Raw genomic sequence first — 26,088 nt, forward strand, 5'->3', positions numbered from 1 at the left:
AAAAGAGAATCATAGTCTTAAAAATCCAAAGGGGTTTAGTAGTCGGTCCATCTTTATTCCTCTACTGACGGCTTCTGTTCAAGCACTCTAAGGGATCGGAAATTTTTAGAAGCATCGTGTCTTTCAAAAATTCCATCAATTAATGTGTGTATGTGAGTGTGGTCCTCAGGGGCCCCTGAATTCTGTACAAAGAATACAGATGTTGTTGGAGGGTGGGATGGGGGCTGGGGTTGCCAAATTTAAGCGCAACCCAACATAATTTTATTTTAGGGGCAGAGAGACCCACTGCAGGTGGCAGATGCTCCGCTGTGCACATACCACCCCAGCTATGCTGTTACTCTGCACAGCTTCTAAGAGTTAATGCATGTCTTTAGGTAATTTACGGCAGTAGTTCCTAAGCCTAGTTGTACCTCAGAAAGTTTTAGAACAAGGACTGGAATCCTGGAGAGCTTATGAAAAATAGGAGGCCCCGTCTCAAACCTACCAAATCATCTCTAGAGATAGGACCTGGGAACCTGTATTTTTTTAAACTTCTTCAGGAGATTTTGGTACCTAACCAGGTATATGATCACAAGAAGAAGCAAGGCCAGCTGAGGTTCACATACCCTCGATCTGATGCTGATAGTAATCTAGAGCTGAAGGACGCACACACCAAATACCTGAATGTATTCCAGATTTCCTTTAGGCTGAAAAAGATCCTAGCATCTGTTTGTAGCTGTATCCCACTAAAACCTACTATGGTGTAGGAGAGAGCCCTGGACCAGGATTCAGAAGATGTGGATTCTAGTTCCCATTCGGAAAAGTAGCAACTGTTGTGACACTGGTATGCTGTTTAGCCTCCCACACCTCAATGTCTCCTGTAGGTAATTAACATCTGCTACATCTGACAAGACAAGGATGTAACTTTGCCAAATAAGTTAATTAGCCCTTCTTCTTTTTCCTCTGTCCTAGCTTACAAAATTTGATCTGCCTTTTTTCCTGTATGCACTTCTCTACTCCAGATGCTGAAGTTGCTAGCAAGCAAAGGTACTGAGAAATTTCCCTTTCCTACTATATTCTAGCAAAGAAATAAAAGGTTTCACTGTCATTGCTAATCAAGATTATATGGAACTGATGGAACCATTAGAAGTGCAAGAAAGAGTTCCGGCTGCCAGGCAAGGCTGCACAGCTACTGTTTACCTCTGATTATGGAAACAGCTTATAAATAAAAATCAGTAACAACATACCTCATTTTAGTCAATAGTTTAAAACTTTTCTGCCTGTCTCCCTCTTCATTCAAGCAACTGAACTATCTATGTACCGTGGAAACAGATCTGGTTTATAGTTACTGAGGATACTTGGTTTTCATTTCAAACTGTTGTGCAGATATTGAGCAGCCAGAAAAGGAGAGCGCAAATTTTCAAGAGGCCCAAGCCTCTTTTACTGACAATCTGGGGGAAGGGTTTGAGATTCCTAAAAGACTTATACTCTCAAGGCTGACAACTGCAACAAAACAGAAAACCTCCTGAGAGGGAAAATGAACATAACACTCCCGTGTTTTGAGTTAATTAATTTTATACAGAACAGAAAGGTCACAGGACACATAACAACAAAGCAGCTGACCGAATTTCCTTATTTATTGAAGAACAGAAATAAATTTTGCTTAAAATTTTTAAAAACAACATTAAAACTTAGTTTATCTTTCCACTGAATAAAACGGAGAAAAAGACTGGCTTTCACATCATACATTTATTTAAAAAAATAAAATGGATTGATAAAGTTACCACATTATTATGCATGCTAACAGGATTTCCCAAGCCCATGAGATACCATTTCTTGAGCAACAAGAAAATGACTTCCTCAACAATGTAAAGATAGGAAGTCTTTCAATCCAAATTCAAGATCTTTATCACTAGTTCCACCTCACAAGCTAGTGGGATGTATCTGTGCTACCAGCTGAGCTCCTTGGTAAAAAAGCTTGAGAAGACACTAAACAAGGATGTCACTAACAGATGATGATTTGTTAAAATTATAAAGCAACCATCTTCTGGCCTGCAAATATTCTACATTAGAAATCTCCACCACTGGGGACCTGCTCCCCATGACAATTTTACTCTGAATCCAGGATAATTACAAACACATGGCATTTTTTCTTGCATGCTTTCTTGGGCCAAACCCTGTATGACAACATGTTACAGTTTACAGGATGGAACTTGAAATCGCCATTCTCACACAGTACAGTTAAGGAGTGTTACCAGTAACAAAGAATAAAAGTTATACAACATCGATTATTATAAATTATATTTGTTCTTAGCCACCCCAGTCTCCTTAATATGTCCAGATCCTTTCTTGCAGAAAACATGAGTTTCCTATATAACGTCAATTGCATCATTAATGATGATTAGAATGAGCTGTAGAGACTTTGATTCTGAAGACATGTATGTGCAGGTGAGATGCAATCTGATTGCAAACACTGACACAGTAGCGAATCAAATCAAAGAAAGAGAAGACCTGGGGGGGAAAAAAAGACTATGAGATTCTCAGGACCTGCTTAGGCCATCCGTAAGCTTCCTGAAAGCAAAGAGGAGTGGCTTCCGACTTTCTTCTCTTCAAATTCACCTTCAGTTCCATACAACTTAATAACTCAATTCCCTTTTTTTCCCTTTATACCAAGGAGCAAAAAACTCTAACTATTTTAGGCTCTGTGGACCACAGTCTTGTCACAACTGCTCAACTCTGTAGCATAAAAGCAGCCATAAATAATACATAAGTGAATGGTCACGACTGTGTTCCAATAAAACTTTGTTCATAAAAACTGTCTATTGGCCCCCAGAGTGCAGTTGGCCAACTCCAGCTTTACAGTCAGAAATCTGGAATTTATGAGCCATGATGTAGGCAGGACTAATAAGAATAAGCAAAAAAAAAAAAAAAAAAAAAAAAAAAGACTCAAAGATGAAGCCACAAGGAATTCTCAAAAAGTCCCATAAATGTGGTTTTCTGGTATTCCAAATCATTACAATTACATGACCTATCTTTCAGGACCGGCCCATTGAAACAAGGAAACAAGAAGCTTCCAAATCATGAAACAGAACACAGTACAAAACTTACCAGGGCAATCCACAGTACAATATATTCGTCAATAAAGCTGTTAAAATACTGGTCCAGAAACAAAAGTGCTGGACCTATGAATGCTGTGTCATGCAAATGCATTTCGCTTTTGGTCATGTGCGCCACCTACGAATAAAACAGAATCAGTGATGTAGGCATTTTCATATTAGAGCTACATAGTAAATCAGTATTGTTATCAAGTATCAAGTTTCAAGAATTTGTTAGCAATATTTACTGAGTTTCTAAAACTAAAACACAAAGTGGGTAGATCTATACACCAAAGGGATACACCATGTCCACTAAGGCCCTCTAAGCATGCTTTTCACAAAGAGCCTTTACCTGACTGTACAGATTGAGATTGAAGAATGGAGACGAACTAACCAAATTAAACTGTGGACAGAAAGAAGTACAGAGGTTCAAGGGGCTTCCGGTAATCCCAAATGGTTAAGACTAAAAACAGCTCCCACACTGATGTCAAGAGATTTTGACTAGAGAAGAGCAAACTCTAGAACTGCTTAGGGAGCTACGGGATGAAAACTACGGGCTTAAAACCAATATAAGACAAAAGTTAAAAACAAAATAAACAAAAACTTTGGAGCTTACCACAAGCTTGTTGGTGATTTTGGCAGATACAAAACCAAATGTCAATATATAAAGACAGGGATGCTTTTCAAAAAGCTGAACTGCTGATTTCTTGTAGATCATTGCAGCTAATGTAATTACTGATCCAATATGGAGAAAAGGAGAAAGGACACTTGTCCCCTGCACAGAGTAAAGAGAAGTGAGGAGTTAGTCGTGTTCTATATGGATCTGCTTGTTGTAAGACAGATCAGCTCGAACTTCTAAGAACCTCACGGTGTCTGACAGCCAGCAGATTCTATAACTGAATACCAGAACAGCTACTGGAAAGCAGCAGCATGGACTGGTTAGGCACAGACTGAGGATTTTACTTAAGAGGCCAGACTTACTTTACAAAGCAGGGCACCCTGAAAAAAAATGTGCATAGAAGTGTTTGGGTGTGTGTGCATGCACAAAAACATGCAATTATAGGCATATAAATGTATATATGTGTAAATAAAACTGAGAAGTTTTGGCTACTACTTTTTTTTCTTTAAGACTAAGTGGAAACTCTCAATTAACAAGTGATTTTAATCAATTCAAATGAAAAACAAAGCAACTACAAAACTAAGTCCTAAGCACCATCATTAGAAATCTTAAGATATACTCACTGCTATTGTTGATCCATTTTTGCCAACACCACCTGTGAAGATTACACGGAAGTAGTTTGTACAGGAAAATATGGTCCCTGCTACAGTGCAAAGCGCGGGAAAAATTTTCATTTGAATATTCAGCACTGGAATCTTTAATGGGTAGAGAGAGAGAACAATTACTACATATACAAATTAAAATAAGAAAACAAAACAGTCAAATACTTGATTCATATTCTGATATATTCTCCATTCCTTCTATAGTTTAGTAAATACTTAAATTAATCGAAGCTTCTATCCTTTCCATTATGAGTAATATAACAAGTCTCAAAGATGAGATTATATAGAAATTAATCTCACTTCTGACACCAACTATTTAAAAAAGTAACTGATTGAACTTGATTAATATGTGTCATAGCTAAGTAAAGTTCATCCCAACAATGAACCAGGCTATCTTCTGGCCTTTTTATTAAAGAAGTGCACTTTGTCTTTTTCTTTGTGCATTTTTTGAATTCTACCTCTAAATCTGTAATTTGTTACTAAGTGTTATGAGAGAGAAAGCAGAGAATAAAGGACCAGAAATATTTGAAATTAAGTTTAAAAATTCTGCAAACTGGAGAATGGAAGACAGAAGTTCTACTTAAAAGAGCTCCCAACTGTTAGGATACAGGCAGCTAGTAAAAACAGAGAGCAACTAAGAAGGCATTCATAGTCAAGGAGCTTCTGGTAATCTCAATTTGTAACTTCACAAAGAGTATAAACAGCTCTCATGTTGATGTCAAGAGATTCTGATTGGAGGAGAGTCAACTGAGGGGCAGAGGGAAAAACGTGAAGCACATCCAATAAAGTACAGCTCTATAATTGTGGATCCAAAATTTTAACATATAAGCTTACTTCTCAGAAGAAGTAAACACATTTTTATAGTATACGAAAAATATGAATTACCTAAAGTAAGGGGAGTTCAGTGGATTGAGATCATGTTATCTAATCTTGCAAGCACAATAGCCACCATTTAAAATGAAATACACCTGTACTAAAATGTAAAAGTCATTTAAGATTTTCTTCCTTTTTGCACCTCTCTTTTTAGCTTTTCTGAAGTCTCTAATTTTGTCCAATATGGATTGGAAAAAAAGCAACAGTAAAATGATATATTCTATTAATTTTAAACAAATGACTCTAGGAATAAGATTCCAAAGCCCATAATGGTTTAATGGGCACTGAGTTCTTACAATGAAGACATTTTAGTTAGGGCTGTCTACACTTTTTAGGGATGCCATCTGCCTACACTTTCAAAATCAAATAAGAAATGTGACATGTCCTATTTTTTGTGTGCATAAAACCCAAGTAAAATTGATAGATATAAAATTTAATGTTTAGATACTTTATTTCTTTAAAATGCTTAAGGTCTCAGTTTATTTAAACAACTCTATGACTCCTGCAAAACTGCAGTCTAAAAAGAAAAAAAGGAAATCAACTATTCAAATTTCAAGTTGTACTGTGGCAGTGTTTAATTTTCTAAAATGAAACAGGTCAACTTAAAAACTAAGCCCAGAACTTTATGGAGCACCTTAAATGGTCTCCTTTCCTTCCCTAATCGATCTCTAAACTGTACAACCCAAATTCAAAGCTTATTTTCAATAAAGGAGAAAATCAACACCATGGTTGCTTTGAACTCCAAGAGATTTTTCTTTTTTTGCTCTAGTTCGGAAAATCAAGGCTATTACAATCTAATCTGATGCACCTGGCTAAAATTCAATACTCTGGCTAGTTTCTTTTTCCCTCCAGAGACAAAGCACCTGTCTGGCAAAGGAGGCAATACTATACTCCTTCAGATTTCAGAAGAAGCAAAGCATTAATCCATTACAGGGGCACGCCTGTACTAGAGCCAGGGTACTAAATGAGTGCCAACTCTGGTGCAGCAGCAATCTGTGCCACAACCGAAATGAACAGTGTCACAACTGTATTTAAAATATGGTGAAAATGCTTTAGGATCATGGAAACTGTTGCCTTTTGAAATAAGAAAAAATAAACAGCAACATTAGAAAAGCCAGGCAAATTAGTAGATGGCTTGGACCACAAAGTAAGTAAGCAGGCTACAGGCTTACAAGCAAAGAATCATAAACATTCTTAGGGCTCTCTTCACTTCTGTCATATATAAGAGATATACACCAAAACATAAACCCTTGAGTGTTGGTTTATGTTTGAATTGATTTTTATATTCTTTCTAGAACCCTGGATATTGAAGGTGCCCAGTATAAACTTGTCAAATGAAGATTAAGATGCTCTTCATTTCTCTTACCCTCTACGTTGAATTAATTTTTGGAGACACTATGAAGACACATCTTGCCCCCACATTGAGAAGGAAAAAGGAAGTTAGCTACAAGAAAAATCTGAGGCAATGGGAAGGGAAAGCTGAAGTCAGAGAAATTCTGAGTCTCACCAGGTGATCCCTTAAAAATCAGCACTGACTGAATCACTTATGAAAAGGACTAAAAGCGTTGCCATTTTCACCTCACACTCAAGATCAAGGAGGTGGGCACATCCATCTTTACCAATCTTTTTCTTTCTGGCCTCATCCTCCTGGAACTCATCCAAGGTGATCAAAGTGCATCCACTGTATAGAAACAGCCAGAAAGCTGTACTTAAAACATCTTTATCTCAGGCCTTCCCAGAGCGTCGGCAGTCTTTGAGACCAGGAAAAATAAAAACTCCCTTGGGTCATGGTGTCTGCTTTATGCTAGGGTAAAACTTTCTGGATTCGTGGCATAAAGTTATGCATCCAAATAATATCTATCTTTTTTAAAGATTAAAAAAATCTTAAATTCTCAGATTTACCAGATTAAAACGGACACAGGTTTTGGTTCAATTGTTTGGATTAAAGCAGAATATCAGTTACTCAACTGTTAGATTAGCTTTCTTATGAGCATAATAAAACATTCTTACAGGCTTTGTAAATTTCAGCAGAAATAGATAGTATCATTTTGAGATTAATTCTTCCTTCCGAAGAATGTGGAAACACCTGTTTGTAATGTTAAGTATAAGGGCACTTCTTAAATCTTTTAGTTTAAGAATGAGCTACAACTAAATTACACTACACAGTAAGTCTTCAGTTCTACCTAATGAATTATGAAACTTAACCTGTAGTAAAACTCACCATTTGCCTTAACTGGATTCCAGAAGGTGTCTCCTGGTTTAATATATATTTAATCAACCACTACTTTTAAAAGAATCAAAGTCAGTGAAAGTAACCATGAGGGGATTATATGTGGTTTCCCTTCCAAAGTGATGACATTCTTTTTTAAAAGAGTGATATATATGACAGAAGATAGTTCCAAGACACACCCTGCAAAAAAGTCTTGTTTCTTGTAATGTGTAAACCATGCACTAACCTTTGTGCATGAAAATTTCTTTCCTTAAAAAATGGGGGGAACTGCCCCCCACCAAAACCACTCACACAAAAAAACCCAGCCAACCAAAACCAACCAAAACTAACTGTAACCTTTGGTTAAAAAACCATCTCTTTGAAGGAAAAAAAAAAATGGGTAATCCATATGTAGTGGATACAAATCACTTACTTCTGCAAAATAGCTGATCTTCTAAAATCAGTTATACGAAGACATTTGTACTGTTTCTGTTTGTTTTTACCATAAAGTTGCTTTCTTACAGATCAGTTAAAGCCTTTCAATGAGGATTTGGAAGGCAATTTCCATTTTATGTATTCAACCTCAAGAGATAAAAATTTCACACTCAGGCTAAATATCTTCTCTTCATTTCGGCACATAAATAAATCAGAACATTGCATGTAGCAGTCTTTCCTGAACTAACACAATGCAATTAAAAATAGCATATTCAGCAATGAGTCCACAGGGCCAAGTGAAAAGAAAAAAGAAAGAAAGTGCTCTGAAGTTGATTATAGGATTCTGTGCTAGAAACTGCTCAAAGAACATAGAATATTTCTCTGAGCCTTCAAATAAATATCACCAGAGAAGTCAAGTCCTTCCCGTTTAGTTTAATTTATGATACTAACAGCAGAACCAATAATGCTATTAATAAGACAGAAGCCTGGGAATCTATGTCTCTACTACAACTTAACCTCACTAACCCTAGAACTGGGACCCCCATTTCAGTCTTGGGTCTTAGAGTTCCTTAGATTATCTTTTTAAACATATAATAAAAAAGAATGATTATATTATTTTAATTATCAATAAAGATAGGACAAAATATTTGATTCCTTTGAAAGAAAAGAAAATTATGTTATGTACATGTACAGGTGGTATGCACAAATCCTAAAAAAAAGGTAACAAGTTTACCTGAAGCCAATTTACTGCCACCTCAAAATTAAGGATATGTGTATAGTCGACATGAATACGTAACTACACTGACAACAATGCTTTATGTACTTCCATACTGATAAGGATACTTAGGTATATACACCTAATGCTGACTTGTTTTTCAATGATCAAGCCAGAAATCCCATTTTTCTGTTATTGGTATGCAGAAACATTATGGGCAATTTGTATATGTGTAAGATATGCAAATTAATCTTGGAGGGGGAGAGATTTTGGTATAAGACACAAAGTTCATGAAAATCATAATCGGTATAGTCAAGAGATACAAAAAACTTAAGTGGGAGGTTGACTTTAGCTTTATAATCTAGTTTTAGGAAAAGAAAATCTTTTCTTTCCTTCCTCTACAGCTAAATTGTTTACTACTATTAACTAACAGTTCTATAACTATTTATAACTGTTAACTATTTAACCTACAGGAGACCAAAAGTAATAATACTCTTTAGTGAGATCTGAGATCTATCTATACGTATATCTATATATAGTGCGTGTATATATATGCACATCTATTTGTATTGCATATAGATACATATCTATAGATCTCAGATTTCACTAGAACTGTATTGGCTTTTGAGACCAGTGTGTAGGAAAAGATGTGATTTTGAAGGCTATTATGTACATGAATGAACAGTTTCAGAATTTTCCTGGTTGACTATGGATTAAGTTTATTCCTTCATCTCCTCCCTTGTCACAACCCTATCTTCCCAGCAAAAGGCATTAAACAATTTCTGGTAATAAATACCTAAGGAAGGGTGTTAACTACACTTCCTCAAGTATCTAATTTACCATCATAAAGTAAGTTAGGTAGGGGAAAAATCTTGCTCAGTAAATTTCCCTTAAACCTTAAAATTAATCTGATTTTTAAGTACTGTGTTCGTGTAGGAGTAGTAAACATTCCACTTGTAAGAGCAGCAACAACTTTTTTGAGGGCTTATTTGATAGGCATTGTTCTGAGTGCTTTACACATGCTCATTTAATCCACAAAATAACCTTGTAAGACAGATACTATTATTTCCTCATTGTACAGAGGAGGAAACTAAGCCACAGGGAGTTAAACAACAGATGAAGTTCACACAGTAGGCAGTGGAGCCAGGATCAAATTCAGGCAGTCTAGTTCCTGAGCCTGTGTTCTGGCCCCTGTATTATACCTACTATATTCCCTCTTTTAGAAGTTTGTGGAAAAGAACTTGTGTTTGTAGGAGTGACTATATTTCAGGTCTGGCTGAAAATCAAGGTCCTGGTAAAACAATCCTATGGCATGGATTTCAATAAGCATTTATTCTGATCTGGGGCCAGAGTTAACTTACTATCAAAATTTGTTATTCAGCTTTAAGCACATGACAGAGAAACCAGAAAATTTATGTAGTTCAGAAAGAGAAAAGATCTGATTTAATCTTATCATTGGTTTACCTGATATACTACCTGCTGTTTCCTCATCTGTAAAATGGGATGACAAGTAATAACTCTGATAGCCTTCAGAAACAGCCATGAAATGGACCTACTGTACCACAGAACTCCAGGTAGTAAAGTTCACTATGCCCTAAAGAGAAGTCTGTGTCCTACTGATATTGTGACTTTTCATTTTCAGAACGAATAAAACAGTTTTACACATCACCCTTTAACAGCATTATCCTTTGTTAGGAAAACACAAGCAAAAGACAACACGCATTACATGGGATACACAATGCGAAGAGTTACCATAGACTGCCAAAAAGGTGGTCCTCCAATCACTGCCAGCAAATGCATGATTATTATGAAGATTTGCACTTCAGTCACATCAATTCTGATTAGGTACAAAAAGCCAAAAAAGCAGAATTACTCAAAACAATTTCAAGTTAATTACTTGCAAGCTTAGCAGCATTCCTCTATCATGCACAATAGAAAAAAAAATCTCAAATATCGAGGAAAGGGGAAAAGGAGATGTCAAAAATTTGTTATGAGCAAAATCAAATAAAATCCAGAGCCTTTTAATTTAATTTGATGAATTTCACAGAGCAATAAAAACCCCTCCTTTCTAAAGGAAATTTCTGTCTCATTGAAGTTGGGCTGAAACTATAGCTTAACCTTTCTCACCAAAAAAAAAAAAAAAAAAAAAAAAGAAGTGTATGTGTATTAAAGTCCAAGTATCAAGCAGAGAATTGCACTGCACTGCTTTAAAATACGAGATCTTGAAATAAGTGCTTTGTGGTATCAAACAGAAGAAATGGTGAGCTGTTACTAAAGTGACATAAATCACTGATACCTTGCAAAACTTACTGCCCTTTAGATATATTCATTTAATGCCAACAGTGGTATGGGTGAAAAAAAAATGCACCCAATTCTCAATCAAATCCTTATGCTTATTAGGTTCTAAGATGTCTGGAAAGAAGATACTGAAAGCAGCCAGGAATTAGCTTTGAAGTTGCTGAAAATAATCTTACAGTCAAGAAGAGACAAACCTGGTACAAAAACAGGGCAGTAGAAAATTAGAAGTCTGAAAGTATGAAAAAAGAATACGGGCAAAAAGACTGAGAAGCAAAGCATAAACTCATGTTCCTTTTCCTCTGTCAACGAGCACTTGTCATTCTCAGATTACGGGATCCAAATGCCTTCTGATTTTGGTGATTTACCCTACAGGTATGCTTGCACAAAATGTCTGTACAAGGCTATTCAGTACAGCACTATTTATAGAAGAAAATTTTTAAAAAGAAATCCCTCAGTGAGGGAGCAGTTGTAGAAATTATGGTACTTCCATACAACGAACTACTGGGACAGCTTTCTGCGTAGTGACATGGAAAAGTACCAAAGCTATATTAGGTGAAAAAAAAAGTTCCGGAATGCCTATATGCTACTTTTTGTATTAAAAAAGAAGAAAAATGGTATTCCATTTAAAATTTTGCCAATAATTACATAACAAATTTCTGGAAGGACACATTGCAAACTAAGAGCAGTGGGGACCTACTGGAGAGGACAGTGTGAGAACTGGATAGCTGGGAGATGAGGATGAGGAGACTATTCACTGCATACTTTTTTTATAATGTTAGTTTTTAAACAAAGTGACTAATTTAACTATTAAGAAGGTAAACTAAAAAGAAAATCAGTCTAAGAAAAATGACAGCAACAACAGCAACGGGACCTACTCCCAGAGAAGAATGGAGCCCCCATTTCTAAAATTGATACTTCAAGCAGACAATCTATAATGTGAGCTTAAGATACATAAGCTCTCATGCTCATAATAAATTACTAGATTGAAACCAGTCTCTCACAACTAAAAAACTGATCTTTGATTGCTCAAGAATGTATTAAGCTGCAAACATAGTGATGTAGTTATCTTGATATACACATTTATTAGAAAAAAAAATGGACTGAATTAGGCTAAAAAGAATCTGTAGAGCTGACCTGGTGAGTGGTGTTGCCAATAAAGGGAATTACACTCAGTAGCAGACTCAGGAGACTAAGCAGGTGTCAAAGATGTTCGACTCTGTCTTGGGTGGAGGAGGGCAGACATCTTACAACATTTGCTGGATATATGAAGTAGCCTTTTGGGAGGGGAAGGGCCAGAAGTATAGAATTACAAAATAAAAATGGAGGGAACCTCATGCAATTAATCTTTGTACCCTGGACAAATGAATGTAAAAGGAACAGGAAACATGAAAAATCTTTACAAAGTCCCAAATCAGGATCCTAGGGGAAGTTTTATGGATTAGCCTGTTTGGAAATTTTGGAAGACAGAATTTCCTAAACCATTCAGATATTATCATTGTATTTAGGTCAACAGTGCCTTAATGTGAGGAAGGAGAGCCCGGGAAAACTACTTACCAGTTGGTAATTAGTTAAGAATATTGTTTCCTGTGTGATTATCTGATTTAGAGGAATGCTCTGTACTACAGGTTAAAACCCTCCTGCTCTTAATCATGAGAACAGCCTATCACCACTCCCAGGGATGTGGCTCTAATCTTGACTGTCAGTGAAAAATGCGAGACCATCCCCAAAGATAGAAACTAAGCAAGCTAAGAGGGACAGGTGACAGAAATGATTAACAGTGAACAGAAGAGTTAATGATTCTGTTTAGAAGAGAAGCAGTTACATGACAGTCCATTTTCCCACCTTCCCACTAGGAAGTCTCAGTACGGGCTGAATTCACCACCACACATATTAGGAGGGGGCTATTTTACTCTTTTCGGCTATGCAGGAAAGTCATAATTATCTAGAGGGAGACTATCATATAAAGGCAGGAATTTGGCATTTCTGCAGTCACTTGCTTATTAGTATTTCCAAAATACTAACATGGGTGATAATATTCCCACATGTTGGAACTGTTTCTCACAAACAAAAACAAAAAGATCAACCTCCGTAACTATACCAAAAATAAGTTCTTCAATGGACAAGGGATATGTGGTAGAAAACCACCTAAAACACCAGAGTGATTCTTTTAAAAGACACGCAATACAAATCTATCTATAGCATTAGACTACCACCACTTGAAAACTTCACAGGGGGGTGGAAATTAGATGGTAATCAACACAGTCTTCTGTAACCAAGAAAGTATTTAAGTATCTTGACTGGTATTTCTTAAATAATTTCTTACTTCTACTTTATTTTAGTATAGGCTGTTGAAGGACAAAAGAACTTTTCCAATTACTGAGGATAATCGGTGAGTATGCTGGTCAGAACACACTTAAATTACCACAACAAGCCAGCAACGAACAACATTCTGATGGCTGTCACAGAAGGAAAATGGAAAAGGCAAACCTGTTGTGGAGACTAAGCTCTCCCATTTTTCTGATGGGGAGGCGGTAATTGTGGCAGTCCGCAGTCAAAATAACCTTCCACACTCATAATAAATCCCTTGGGCCCATCCTTCTTTACAACATCCTAACAGTATATTGATTAAGACATAAAGATATCAAAGTATCCTAAATAAATGAATAATTTTAACTTCTGAACAGGAAATAGAATCTCTCCAGTTGGAGTTGAGGATACTAGGGGCCTTCATCACCAGAGGAAGGCAGCTTAGAAAGCTCCCTGATCGGGACAGTGATTACATCAGAAGGATACCTTTAAAAACGGATTTAAGGGGTGCAACAACTCTAAACCATCTAAGTTAGCTAACTATAAGGAAAATTCCTATTCTGAATGTTTCATTTTTATTTCTTAGTGTTCAGAGCCCAACAAACGCATTCTGAGTTCCAAGACTCAGTATTAACTGAGGGATGTGAAGAGATTGAACTGACATTCTGTTGATAAGCTTGTTAGTCATCATTTCCTAGCATTTTTAAGTGTCTTTCACCTCTAATATCAGAAATAAGACAATTTAATCTAGTTTTCTTCTACATGTGACATGTGCATTTCAAAGGTATACTTGCAGTTAATTTGTAAACAAAATTTTTTTGTTGAATTATACATAGTAAATATAATTTTGTTGTAATTGGGTTGGCTACTAGCTTGGTTAACACAGAATATGCACTAGGGCTAAATTCACAATGTCACAGAAATTATGATTTGCACAGTTTGATTTGCTAGTTATTATTTTAAAAGAAGCATTTTGCTTAGAAAGTCATTGAAGGTAGCTGGAATCCTATTCAAGGATTAGACTGCTATTAACTACAGATTCAAATTATTTGTAAAGGGATCTGACGTTCTAAGGAACTTATACATAACCAGAATATGGCACGCTCCTTATATACTCTACCAGAAATACCATGGGTGGGGGAAGTACTGGTAGACTGGAATGAAGACTGACCTAGAAATTTAAAATACTGCCTTCCAATATTTTACTTTCTACCCTTGATACGGGGTAAACTGGGCATGACAAGCTGAAATGTTAAATAACATTAATCATACAGCTGAGTGATGATAACTATGAGTATTTTAAAGTGTTATATACAGAGAAAGTCTAAGTATCTATTTTTGAGATAAACTCAGTTATATAGAACAGTATGATACAAGTAAGTATATGGGCTCTTCAGATGATCTGAGAGACTAAAACAAAACAACAACCCATCTAGCGACTCCGAATAGGAGAGAAATAGGCAACGGCTAGATCAGAACAAGTACCGTAAGAGGAGCTAGAGTTTAGGTCTTAAATCTAAGGGGCAGACTATTCCTATCACCTTTGGAAACAGAAGGATTAAGAAGAGAGTTCTCTCACCTCACACAGTAATAATCCTGGAGTTAAATAGAGGGATCATGGACAGATTCTTCCTCCCAAATTAGCACAATCAATTTTGGAAGAAATCTGGAAATTACTGGGAGTTACTAACACAGGTCTTAAAATACAATAATAATGATAATGAACAGTTACTATACAACAAGCACTGTAGTTAGCACATAACATGTTTTACTCTTTTAATCTTCACAGCTATCCTAGGAGACAGGAAATACTACCACCATTTTATAGATGAGGTAGTCATATAAGGAAAGTGGCTTTTCCAAGGTTATAGAGATTCTAAGTGGCAGAACCTTGAAAGAAATTAGTGTTGTTCCTTCACAGTGCTAAAATCCTTCTAATTTTTACTCTACAAATCAACTGGGACAAACATTTGTCACATGTTTTTAACTTGCTATCACTAAGATGTCTATACATTTTAGGATGAAGCTTCTCGTATTTTAACACAATTTTCCCTAAAATGGCAGAATACAACAGGCAGCAGCTAACACAGAAGTTCAGATGCTAATAAATTAAAATAATTTGGAAACAAATTAGAAAGAACAACTCTTTCTGAAGCTTACTATTTTTCTCTGAATGTTGTAAAAAAGAAAATATATCTGGCAATTTCAACGACCAAATCAGTTAAACAGGAAAATCTCTGCAAGTTTGCGGTTGATAAAACTGAAGACAATATATCTGGACAAAAAAGAATGTAGTTCTAAAACATTTTTCATGATGTTAAAATTAAAGTGCATTTCCACAGGAAGGGCTCTCTAAATAGAGGGTACTTTGTTATCATAGACAGACATGGTAAAGGTGAATAATACAGTCAATATCCTGACTATTTAATTTCATTGAGAACATTGGTGGGGAAAAAAAAACTTTTGGTAAATATAATTAATATTAATAATAAATAAGCTATCAAAAATTGTAAATCTAGACAACTGCAGTGTGCATAAGGCTTCAGGTCTTTGGGGAAAGTACCAGAAAACAGGTTAAGGATAAAGAAGTGGTGAAGAATGACACATCTTAAACTGTGCACATTACTCTAGGAGGAAATCTCACAAACAATTATGTCAATATACTGTAAGTTCAACTAAAATGGCTTTAGTTTTGCTCTTAAAACATGCCTACCTTACCTCTCAGGATACTCCACATTGCAAACTGATTTGAAAAAAGATGTAGATTATCCCTCACTATTTATTTGTCCCCAAAGCTATCGTTACTACCACTGAATAACTGAATTTACAATGCTACAAGTAGCTTTCAGAAAGAACTCTGCTACCATTCACTATTTCTGTCACATTATTGAAGCATTTGGGGTATGGGGACTCAATGTTCAAAACCTAATGCAGCCTTGTATTGCTGAAATGATCTGTCAGGTGTGGTGTCCATATGAATAGTTCCCCAACACTCCCTGAGCTGCAAAATAAGCAGAATCTATTTTTCTTATAAATAAATCTTTCATACTAAAGTGTCATGGATTCTGGACAATTCTACTGGGAAACCATTTCCTAATAAATCTTTTTGAACTTTTAAGTCATAATGTGAAAATCACAATTCTAATATGAAAGAAAAAAGATACATTACTTACTCTTAGCGTTAAGGAAATAGGTATTTACCAAAACAAAACAGAAAAAGGACAGTATTCAAAGAATGACTATAGCAACATGAAAAGCTACGAATATTTAGTTTTAAAAGCACATTAAGAGGAAAACAGTAAACAAAACAAACAGAAGTGAGAATAGCTTCCAGCCATACATTTAAAAAAAAAACCAAGATCAATTAATAAAAGCAGAAGAACTAGTACCAGGTTTCTGACAGAATATTAAGAGAATAAACAGACTCTTTCCTACATTTACTGTAAGAGTCCTCTCAACTTACCTAAGGAAAACTCTGCTTGCTTTATTGTTTTCAAAATATAAACACCAAAAAAAAAAATTCTATTTAATGGTGGAAAGGTATTTGTTTTAAAAATATTACATAGAGCAAAAATGATACTGGGTACAACAGGTAAATAGGAGAGAGAATTGTTTTTAGCATCAAATCACCAGAAATATTATATTTCAAAAAATTTTGTTCAATAGGGTGGATTTTTATTGCCCTATTACAAATTAAAATTATTTGGTTTCTAATAACCTGTTTGTCTGTGAAATACCACCAGGAAGACTTTCAAATTTTTGTTTTTTAATTACTCTGTGCATGACAAAGGTGCTGTCTTTATTAAGTTCACGCCATTGTTCACTGGACAGCATGAATATTCTAGCAGTTACCGTGAAGTTCCAGAACCAAGGTCCCAGGGTTCCTGTGAGAAGCTGGCATATTATAATTATGATCTGGGACTCTGTAACATCGAATCTATGCATAAGGAAACAAACATTTCAAAATAACTTTACTCAGAGCTTTTGCTAAAGTGCCCTACTAAAACAGGTAGCAAAAATAGATACAAAAGGTAGCATTCTCCTTACAAAGACATCTAAAGATTCAACGATGCTACTTACACAGTACTGTTACTATCCTTATGCATACAGGTATATTTCTTACCCAAATCAAAATAGCACAAAAGCTTAAAAGATAAAACTGTAATACACTGAATAAATGACTCGTAAGTAGGCAGTTGGAAACACTGGAACTAAAAACGTAGTCAATTCTCAGTTACCTAGAAATGGTGAATACTGCTCGCGAAATGATCACACTATCTGTGACACAGGTCCCTTCAGTGCCAGAACCTATCCCCTTCCCTGGAGACAGGAATGCTTCCCAGAAGCCCGAAGGTACAGTCATCCATGCGTTTGAAAAACCACTAATCACCCCACACTCCTTCACTGTCCCCATACCTCATCACACACCTGTCTCTACTGTCAGTAAAATTACACGGATGTGGAAAGGGCAAGTGGGAAAGTGAAAGTATGACTTCTCTTGATATGGCCAGAGCAAAAATCACACTGGCCATCTCCTTGGCCTGTTTCCTGATAATCTCTAGTCCAGAATCTCATCCTTTTTCCTTTTCCTTCTGCTAATTCCTCAGCAGCATTGTAACTCTCTACTACATTGGATTAATTTTATTAGAGGTAACAAGTAAAACATTCAATTTAATCACTAAAAAAGTTCTGGGACACAGATGGTGACAGAAAAAGAGCAGCAGTATAGAATGGGTTTCAAATGAAAACTACAGAATTAAAATTAAGAACTGAGGAATGAATGCTAATGCGACAGATAGAGGTCAATGGTTTTACCTGATGATCTGTGAGTCCTAAGAGCAATCTAGATTTTACATTAATACAAACCGTTGTTTGGGGATATTATCTATAATAATCTGATAACATTTGCATGGGCAGAGTCCAAATGAATGAATCATTGCTGAGGAAAATAAAAAAGGGAAAATAGAGAAACGAGAAACTAAAAGAAAGTCACTGGTATTTAGTAATTCATGTGATAAATCCTGAACATTTAAAGGTAGGCAGACCCTATGCAGGTCTGCAATAGGAAACTTCCTGATTCTTAATCCACAGAAAGTGGACTAGGCATTAACAGGCAATAGGTTTTAATTAATAGGAAGTAGGAGGCCTTTGCATTCTTATTCTTTAGAGGTTATCTGAATAAGAAGATGATCTGGATTTGCCAGACTACCAGTAGAATATACAACTTACTAACTTTTTTCATTTAGAAAAGAAAAAGTCAGAAATCATTTAATTAACATAGGAATACTTGTTGGGGGCAAGATTTTTAGCTGATGTAAATGTGAAACCTTAGATGCATGAATTGAAAAATGTCATAAAGTGAAGATAAAAATACTCTGCCTGCTAAAATTATAAGTAAATGCACTAGAAATGACATGTGTAAAAGTAATAGACTCACAGAAGGAACCTTAGATATTATGTAATTCAAAACTCTTACTTAACAAATTGGGGGATAAGGCCCTACCCCAAGCTGATACACAGATAAAATAATTTGAAGATAACCCTTGAGGTAAGACATACTGGCCTGAGTTCAATCTATTACAATTTCTTTTTTTCTCTCCTGAAAAGATAACTTGAGAGTACTTTTTCTGAAATGATAATTTGAGTTCTACCTTTCACAGTGTGTAAGATTTTTTTAAGGCCCATCTTTTGCATACATACAGTTTTATTAAAGATTGCTTAGGGTTTCTAAGCACTTAATTTATAAACATGATTCTATATATATATCTATAAGTGACGTATTTAAAAGTATCTAGGTATAGAGGGTTTAGGCCTTAAGAGAAGAAATGTGGACTCTTCCATTTAATATAATCTATAAACATTTTAAAGAATATTTTACAAATGTTTACAAACGAGCTTCAACTCATAATTCTTATCTTCTACCAACCCAATCCTTCTATGAAGTTCTGGCCTCTAAGCTCATATCGCTCCTCAGTTCTGCATATCCAGGCTAGTAAAAATTCTAAAGGGCTAATAATAAACTGGTTCTGGAAGGGTCCCAGTGAGGAGTACTCATCTCCATTAGATCTCCACTTGCTCAGTGCAGATGCACTGTCAGGACAAAGGTCTGTCTAGATGTGACAAGTACTGATATTCTCTGTGCAAGGCAGCTTTTAGCTGTGACCAGAGCAAAGTGCTGGACAATATAGCTCATAATTTCAGGGAAGATGTATCCAAATCACACCAGTTTTCTCACAAGACCTGACTGTGAATGAAAGGTATTTAGTTATGGATGAATTAAATTACTATGCCTATTTTTGTTCAAGATACTATGATCAAACTTAAAAACTGAAGATAGTGACATTAGGAGACTAAGAAAAAGAAATAAAAGTTCTTATTTGGTGAATATACTATTTTATAAGGTTATTAAACCTATGACAACCTGGATGTATTATACATATATAAAAACCTCGTGAGTTTTTTCACTCATGTGTATAAACATCAAAATACAACAATTAAAAATGAAAAGGTTTTAAAATAAAATCCCAAGGTGCCTAAGGCTACTTTCACTTTCCCCTAAGGAGGAAGAGAAAGCAAGTGATTTTTAAAAATTTCTTTTCTCAAATTATGTTTGAGAATTGACCTTGTTTTCCCCAATTAAGTAAAGTAAAATTTGGACTTCCTCTTCCACACATATAAACTTTACTTCAATATTTAAGCAATTATACATCTGCCTATTTTATCTGCTCTTTTGAGAATGTCTATATTATTCCATATGCTTCCATTACTCTGGTATTTTGATAAATATTTCCTTAAATGTAAAGCACTCACAGCATATTTCATCAATGTTGTAGCTTGCTTTTAATCTTAAAAATTAATAACTTCAGTGTTGCTTTAAAGTGAATCGTATACAATTTCCCCTAATCAAAACCAATCCCTTACAATACAAATATTTAATTTAAATTGAGATGTTAAATTCAAACTGGCCTCAATATTTCTAGGTATTTTTCACACTGTTACAAGGAGGCACTGCAGTCTCAGTGGGAGTGTGTCCTCCTGTCTAGCCCCTCCTGCCTAGTACCCCAAACTTCTTTGCCCTGCATTTTCAGCAGTTGAAGCTCCATAAATCATGCCCTCACTTTTTTTTTTCTTTTTCCAGGTATCTTCAATCTCTTTTCTAAGTCAGTTTTCTTCTGTATGCTCAAAACTTTCCTATTAAAAATACAAAGCCCGCCTTCCTTTGAGCCCATGTTCTTTCATCTGATGCCTTACTCTTGCCCATCAGAGCTACACATTTTACAAGTAACTTGTACTTAATTCTCCCATTCGCATCTATCCCTACAGCCTGGCTGCTACTCCACCACTACAGAGAAACTACTCGGGATGGCCTCCCGCTGCCAAATTCAGTGCATAATTTCCTGTCCTCATTTTTGAATTTGGCAGCAGTTAGCATTATTCTCTTTTGAAATTCATCCCACTTCTGGCTTTTCATTCTGGTATGCCTCCTCCTGTCTGGCTCTTCAGTAATTTTCATGGGCGTCTTTCTAGGCTTGCTCTCTAATTTTTCTGCAATTCTCATTCTATTTGGATGTCTAGAATTCCTCACATCCCATGTTCTAGATAAAACTATCCCTTCCTTCAAGTAGGCTCCTCTCTGTAGTGCCCTTCTCCACCTTCCACACACCCACCCAAGGAGGGGAACTGGGAGTGGTTCCAGTCTCTGCTCTCTCATTCATTCTCCGTATCCAAAAAAAGACTATGTCTTATAGTTTCTACCTCTTAAATCTCTCTCCAACCTACCCTCTTCTCTTCGACAGCACTGTCACTGTGCTAGTTCAGACTTCGTCATTCCTCATATTAACTATGCTGGTGCCTCCTAACAGGTCTCCTAACTTCTGTCACAGCCCACTCTGACTCACCCTCCAAAATGTTGCCAGACTGAGCTTTCTAAAATGTGCTTTTGTCATTTCCCTGCTTTAGGTCTTGCAAAGGTTCCCCACTGATTCAGGATAAAAGCCCACATTTCTTGGCAGGACACAGACGGCCCTAGATTTTCCATATCTTCTCCAGCCTTATCTCCTGGCACACCCATAAAGGCATCTTATGATCTAACAATATGGAACTGCCTGCAGTTCTCCAAGGACATATTTCATCAAAGGAACACACCACAGGGAAACTCCAGACTGGCATATAGAAAGCTGTGATATCAAATCACTCCTAAAAACACTTAACTCTTTAACTCTTCCCCTGCTTCCATGGCTCATTCGCTATCTTTCCTTCAGTTCCCACACCATATGGTTCGTGCTGCTTTACTTGAAAGGGAAAGAGAATAAATTAGGGCTAGATGATAAATAAGCTTTCAGAATAAGAGCTTGAAAGTTAACTGTGAGATAACAATGAGACATAAACTATGTAAAATCCAGGTACTACCAATTCTGCTAATTTTGAAAACAGTAGCATCACTAACAATTAAAACTGAATTAGGGCAAACCAAGTGATCTTAAGTCTATTATATTTTGTGGTCTTATACAATGCAGGAAAAGACTATGACAACATTATTGAGATAAAGTAAAGGCCATGAATGTAATACTGAGAAAACATCTGCACATAATATTTTCATCTACTGCTTCTTTTTTAATATCAGAAATCTTCAATATTTGCTGAGCATGGATCATTTTATAAACTGCTGATGAATGCACAGGCATAGTTTTCAACTGGACACTCTTGTCCACTATTATCACTTAAAATACTAAGAATATCACCTTAAGATGGGCCTTAAGCATGTTCCCTAAATCCCTTCATTTGGAAATTACTCTAAGAGCTGTCTTTTAGTTCACATCCAAAGTATTAATCATTATTCAGTTACTGTCACAAGTTAAGAACATCTTAAATTCTATTTAAGTAAGTTTAGTAAAAATCTCTTAAAGTGAACTTGTAGGGAACAGCTAAATTTCTATGTATTCTGGCTTTTTTAAGACCTAAAAAACTAAGTTGATTAGGGATCTAAAATTTTAAAATCCATTAATGATTCATCTTAGTGACTAGCTTAAGATGTTCTCCTATCATTTGCCATCAGAGATTTTTATTTTGATATTACATGAAGTATTCAGAGTCTTTTCTCAGATTCTTTTTAATTCTACACCATAAAAAAAAAAAGACTAACTTGAGCAGTGTAAATAGGATCTGTAATACTTAATTAAACACCAGTTGGTGAATTCCATCCTTAACCTTGTTCCAAAACAGGTTTACTCTTTAATATTTATGGAAAAGTACTGATCACCAGGTAGGAACTATTCACTCTGCAGTTTGAAAAAAGTTTCTATTTTTTAAATTCTTAGGCATTTTGTTGGCAGCAATACTGTATATGGTATGCTCATATCCACTGCATTATCAAGAGCTTATATATATATATATAGATTCATAAATAAAACAATGTGAAAAGAATAAAATCTAATTAAGCCATAATATTTAGAGGTGAGAGTTGTTTTTTGCTGTTATAAACTATCTCTTCTTTTCTGAAAATGTATTTTCAAGTGTCAAAATAAAACACAGAGTTAAAGCAAGTACCAGTGGGGAAAAAGAAAAATGAACTTGTCTGAAGGAAATATAGTGGATATAAGTGAAGGGGTTACTGTTTTTCAAGATACTTTAAAAATACTGGTTGACAAGTTCTAATACTTCCTTTTAAAAAGTGCGACAGAAGGAAATATGATAGAGACCATTACATAATAGCTAAAATAATGAGGGTTTTAAACTTCTTTTATTTACTAATGTAGTGATTTGATCAATTCCTAATACTCAAATACCTAAAAGCAACACTCTTCATATTTGAAAGAGAAAACAAAATCACCATTTAGTGTTACTTACATTCCAAATCGCAATGTTCCAGAAACATACGTTTGCCAATGTGCACAATAGAACATGAATGTCCCAGCAAAACAACAAAAAAACATCCAGTCGGGGTTCGTCCCCAGCTGCACTGCAATACAAGTTCCAAGGACTACAAAAACTGTAAAAGAAAGATCACAATGAAAACTGAACAGTCTGATTAACAGACATTAGCTGAGCTGGAAATGATTTTGGATAAGGCAAAAAGAAGATGTGCTGTGAACGTACAGTCTTCTCTCAGTTATCTATGCAAACAGGAAAGTAGGATATAACCTTTTACACTACAATTTACCCCGTAATTTCAATCTCTTCTTTCATTATACCACTTGATGGAACCAGACTTCTTGAAAGCAACTAAGACACTTCAGCACTTTTTAGGGTACAGGCGCACCTCATTTTATTGCACTTTGCGGATACTGTGCTTCTCGGTACTGTATTTTTGTTTTTAACCAATTAAAGGTTTCTGGCAACCCTCTATTGAGCAAGTCTATCAGTGTGATTTTTTTCCAACAACAGTTGTTTACTTTGTGTCTCTGTCACATTTCAGTAATTCTTAAAATATTTCAAATTTTTTTCAGGATTATATTTGTTATGGGAATCTCTAATCAGTGATCTCTGATGTTACTACTGCAAAAAAAGATTATGATGTGCTGAAGGGTTCAGATGGTGGCATTTTTCTTTTTGGAATAAAGTATATTGCTTAATTAGGGTATATACATTGGTTTTTCAGACATAATGCTATTGCAGTTAATAGACTAAAATGTAATCTAAACAAAACTTTTAAATATGCTGGGAAACCAAAAAATTTATCTCGCTTCGTTGCAATATTTGCTTTATTGCAGTGGTCTGGAACTGAACCAGCAATATCTCTGAGGCATGCCTATATTCTCCCAACTCAGTGATAAGAGTGCTAATATTGAGCAGTAAAAATTACAAGGCAGAAAGTCAAAAAGAAGGAAAAACAAAAGGCCTAGATAATTCACAAGGGGACCTACTTAGCTTTCCTTATTTAGCAGATTTCATAATGGGTAATATACATTAAAAAAAGAACTTCCTATAAAGGTTTGGATGTCAACCTACAGTGTAAAAATGTCTATCATTTAAAAAAAAAAAAGACACCTACCATTCCGTTGTCACCTAGTTAAATTATAATAGCCTTTTAAGATGTCCAACTAGCCTTTATTCAGTATGTTTTTCTTGAGTCTTAAAAGTTATAAAAGCTTAGCTGCTCCTTCCCTTCTACCAAGCAAGCTGCTGTAGGACACACTGAAACAATGATTTTTAACACACATTTGCATCTGTGACTCTGAGCTCACAAGGTAAAACCATCAAGGGTTTTGTTCGCATGTTTTAAAACATTTTAATTGCTATGCCAAATGACAATAAACCAACTAAAGAACTAATTAAAAATGTGTGTGTTGTGGGCTGGGGTAGGGGAGTGGCGTTCCTGAAAGGAAGACTAGTTAGGAACTGTCATTTTATTTCTAAATCTTTTTTCCCTCTAAAGAAATACTCAAATATTACTTTAAAATGGTACAAATATGTATCATCTATAATCTAACTATAGCAACTCATCTATTGCTAGCACCTTAGTGTACTTCTTCAAATCTTTTTATCCAAGCCCATTATCACAGTTATACTACAAGTCTACAATGTAATTTTAAATGTTTACGAATTTCCTATTGTACTCTTATCTATATTTTATGAGATTTTTTGATGATAACAATTATGCCCTAGGATTTTAAAAACAACAGGTGCCAAAAGAATATTTAGGATTAAAAATAACAAGTAGAAATTAATTTCTAAATTTCCCAACACCACCAAATACTGAACATTAACCAGATTTATGTTTTTTGAAAATACTAAAACTTAATACAAAATCACTTATTCTGATAACTATTATAATACCACGAACTTCTAATTTATTCTAACACTGTTCATCATATTCCTTTTATCACTATTAATCATTAACATTAAAAAAATCAACAATACCTGTTGATAGTGAATCACAACCATGATCAAAAAGCTCTCCCAAAGGAGAACTACTATTGGTTCTTCTTGCCTGTTTCCCATCTATAGCATCCAAGGACTGGTAGATGAAAAGGCCACACGCACAAGCAACATACGCCCACAGAGGTGCCTGCAAAATAAAGTAAGAAAAGCGAGAGTCTTAAGACATATTGTTCACTATGTTTGGCTAATATATATTTTTACTTGCAGATATTTTATCTTCATTCTCCAGAGAAGTACTACTGACTGGAAGCTATGGGAGAGAAGACCCAAGGCTGCATAATGTAAAACTTTTTGAAATAATCTGAATTATAAGAGAATTAAATTCCCTGCTTTGCAGGAGTATTCAAGTAGACGCTGGATAACTACTTCACAAGGATATTACAGAAAGCCCATGAGAGGTTTGTCTCGGGAACTTCTATAAAACTCCTCCTAACACTTAAATTCTAAGAATCAATTAATGACTAATCTAGTACAGTTACCTTTCAAGATGTTTATAGGTATTATATGAAAATTTCCACACTAAACTCATGTAGGAAGCACTAGGCTGAACAATGTGAAACAGATTTCTCTACTGCAGGGCTTCTTTCAGCCCCTAAGATCACTAATGTATATTGTGAATATTCACGAGGGACAGAACACACTGCCATTTTCCGAACTTAATTTGAGCGTGTAACTTATTTTTAAACACACCTTTTCAATGTTCCATAAAACAACACTAGAGAAATAATGATCTACCTACTAGACTAAGTGCTTGCATTATATTTCAAATATTTATGGCCACATTTCAAAGAATGGTTTCCCTTTTCCCACACAGAAACTGAACCACTAACATTGAATTTAAATGTTGTGCATTCAAAAAGAAGAGCATCTATTTGGTTTGTTTCCTGTAAGAATGTAGAAGAGTGTTTTGTATCACTTCTTGCTATTTTCCCATGCCCACGCCATGAAAACATTTTTATAACCACAAGATATTTTTTCAGATATTGGTTATCAAGTTCAACTGTACTAAATGCTCA

The 26,088-nt window shown here is 35.4% G+C and overlaps 1 protein-coding gene across 5 annotated transcripts in view; it reads right to left on the bottom strand.

Annotated features, from left to right (window-relative positions):
* Nucleotides 1-1,598: 1,598 nt before the first annotated feature.
* The window catches only part of CEPT1 (choline/ethanolamine phosphotransferase 1), a 35,960-nt gene continuing 11,470 nt past the window's right edge, over nt 1,599-26,088 (bottom strand). For all 5 annotated transcript variants that reach the window (XM_015244400.3, XM_072968033.1, XM_015244387.3 and 2 more), the window contains exons 3-9: nt 25,052-25,199; nt 23,039-23,180; nt 10,340-10,424; nt 4,317-4,448; nt 3,691-3,849; nt 3,088-3,213; nt 1,599-2,490 (exon numbers count right to left, since the gene is read on the bottom strand). In XM_015244400.3, the coding sequence (XP_015099886.1) occupies nt 2,371-2,490; nt 3,088-3,213; nt 3,691-3,849; nt 4,317-4,448; nt 10,340-10,424; nt 23,039-23,180; nt 25,052-25,199 (912 nt within the window). In that variant the 3' untranslated portion in view covers nt 1,599-2,370. The remainder of the gene's footprint in view (nt 2,491-3,087; nt 3,214-3,690; nt 3,850-4,316; nt 4,449-10,339; nt 10,425-23,038; nt 23,181-25,051; nt 25,200-26,088) is intronic.

Source organism: Vicugna pacos, chromosome 9 (genome assembly GCF_048564905.1).
Source record: "Vicugna pacos chromosome 9, VicPac4, whole genome shotgun sequence".
NCBI classification, from domain to species: domain Eukaryota; kingdom Metazoa; phylum Chordata; class Mammalia; order Artiodactyla; family Camelidae; genus Vicugna; species Vicugna pacos.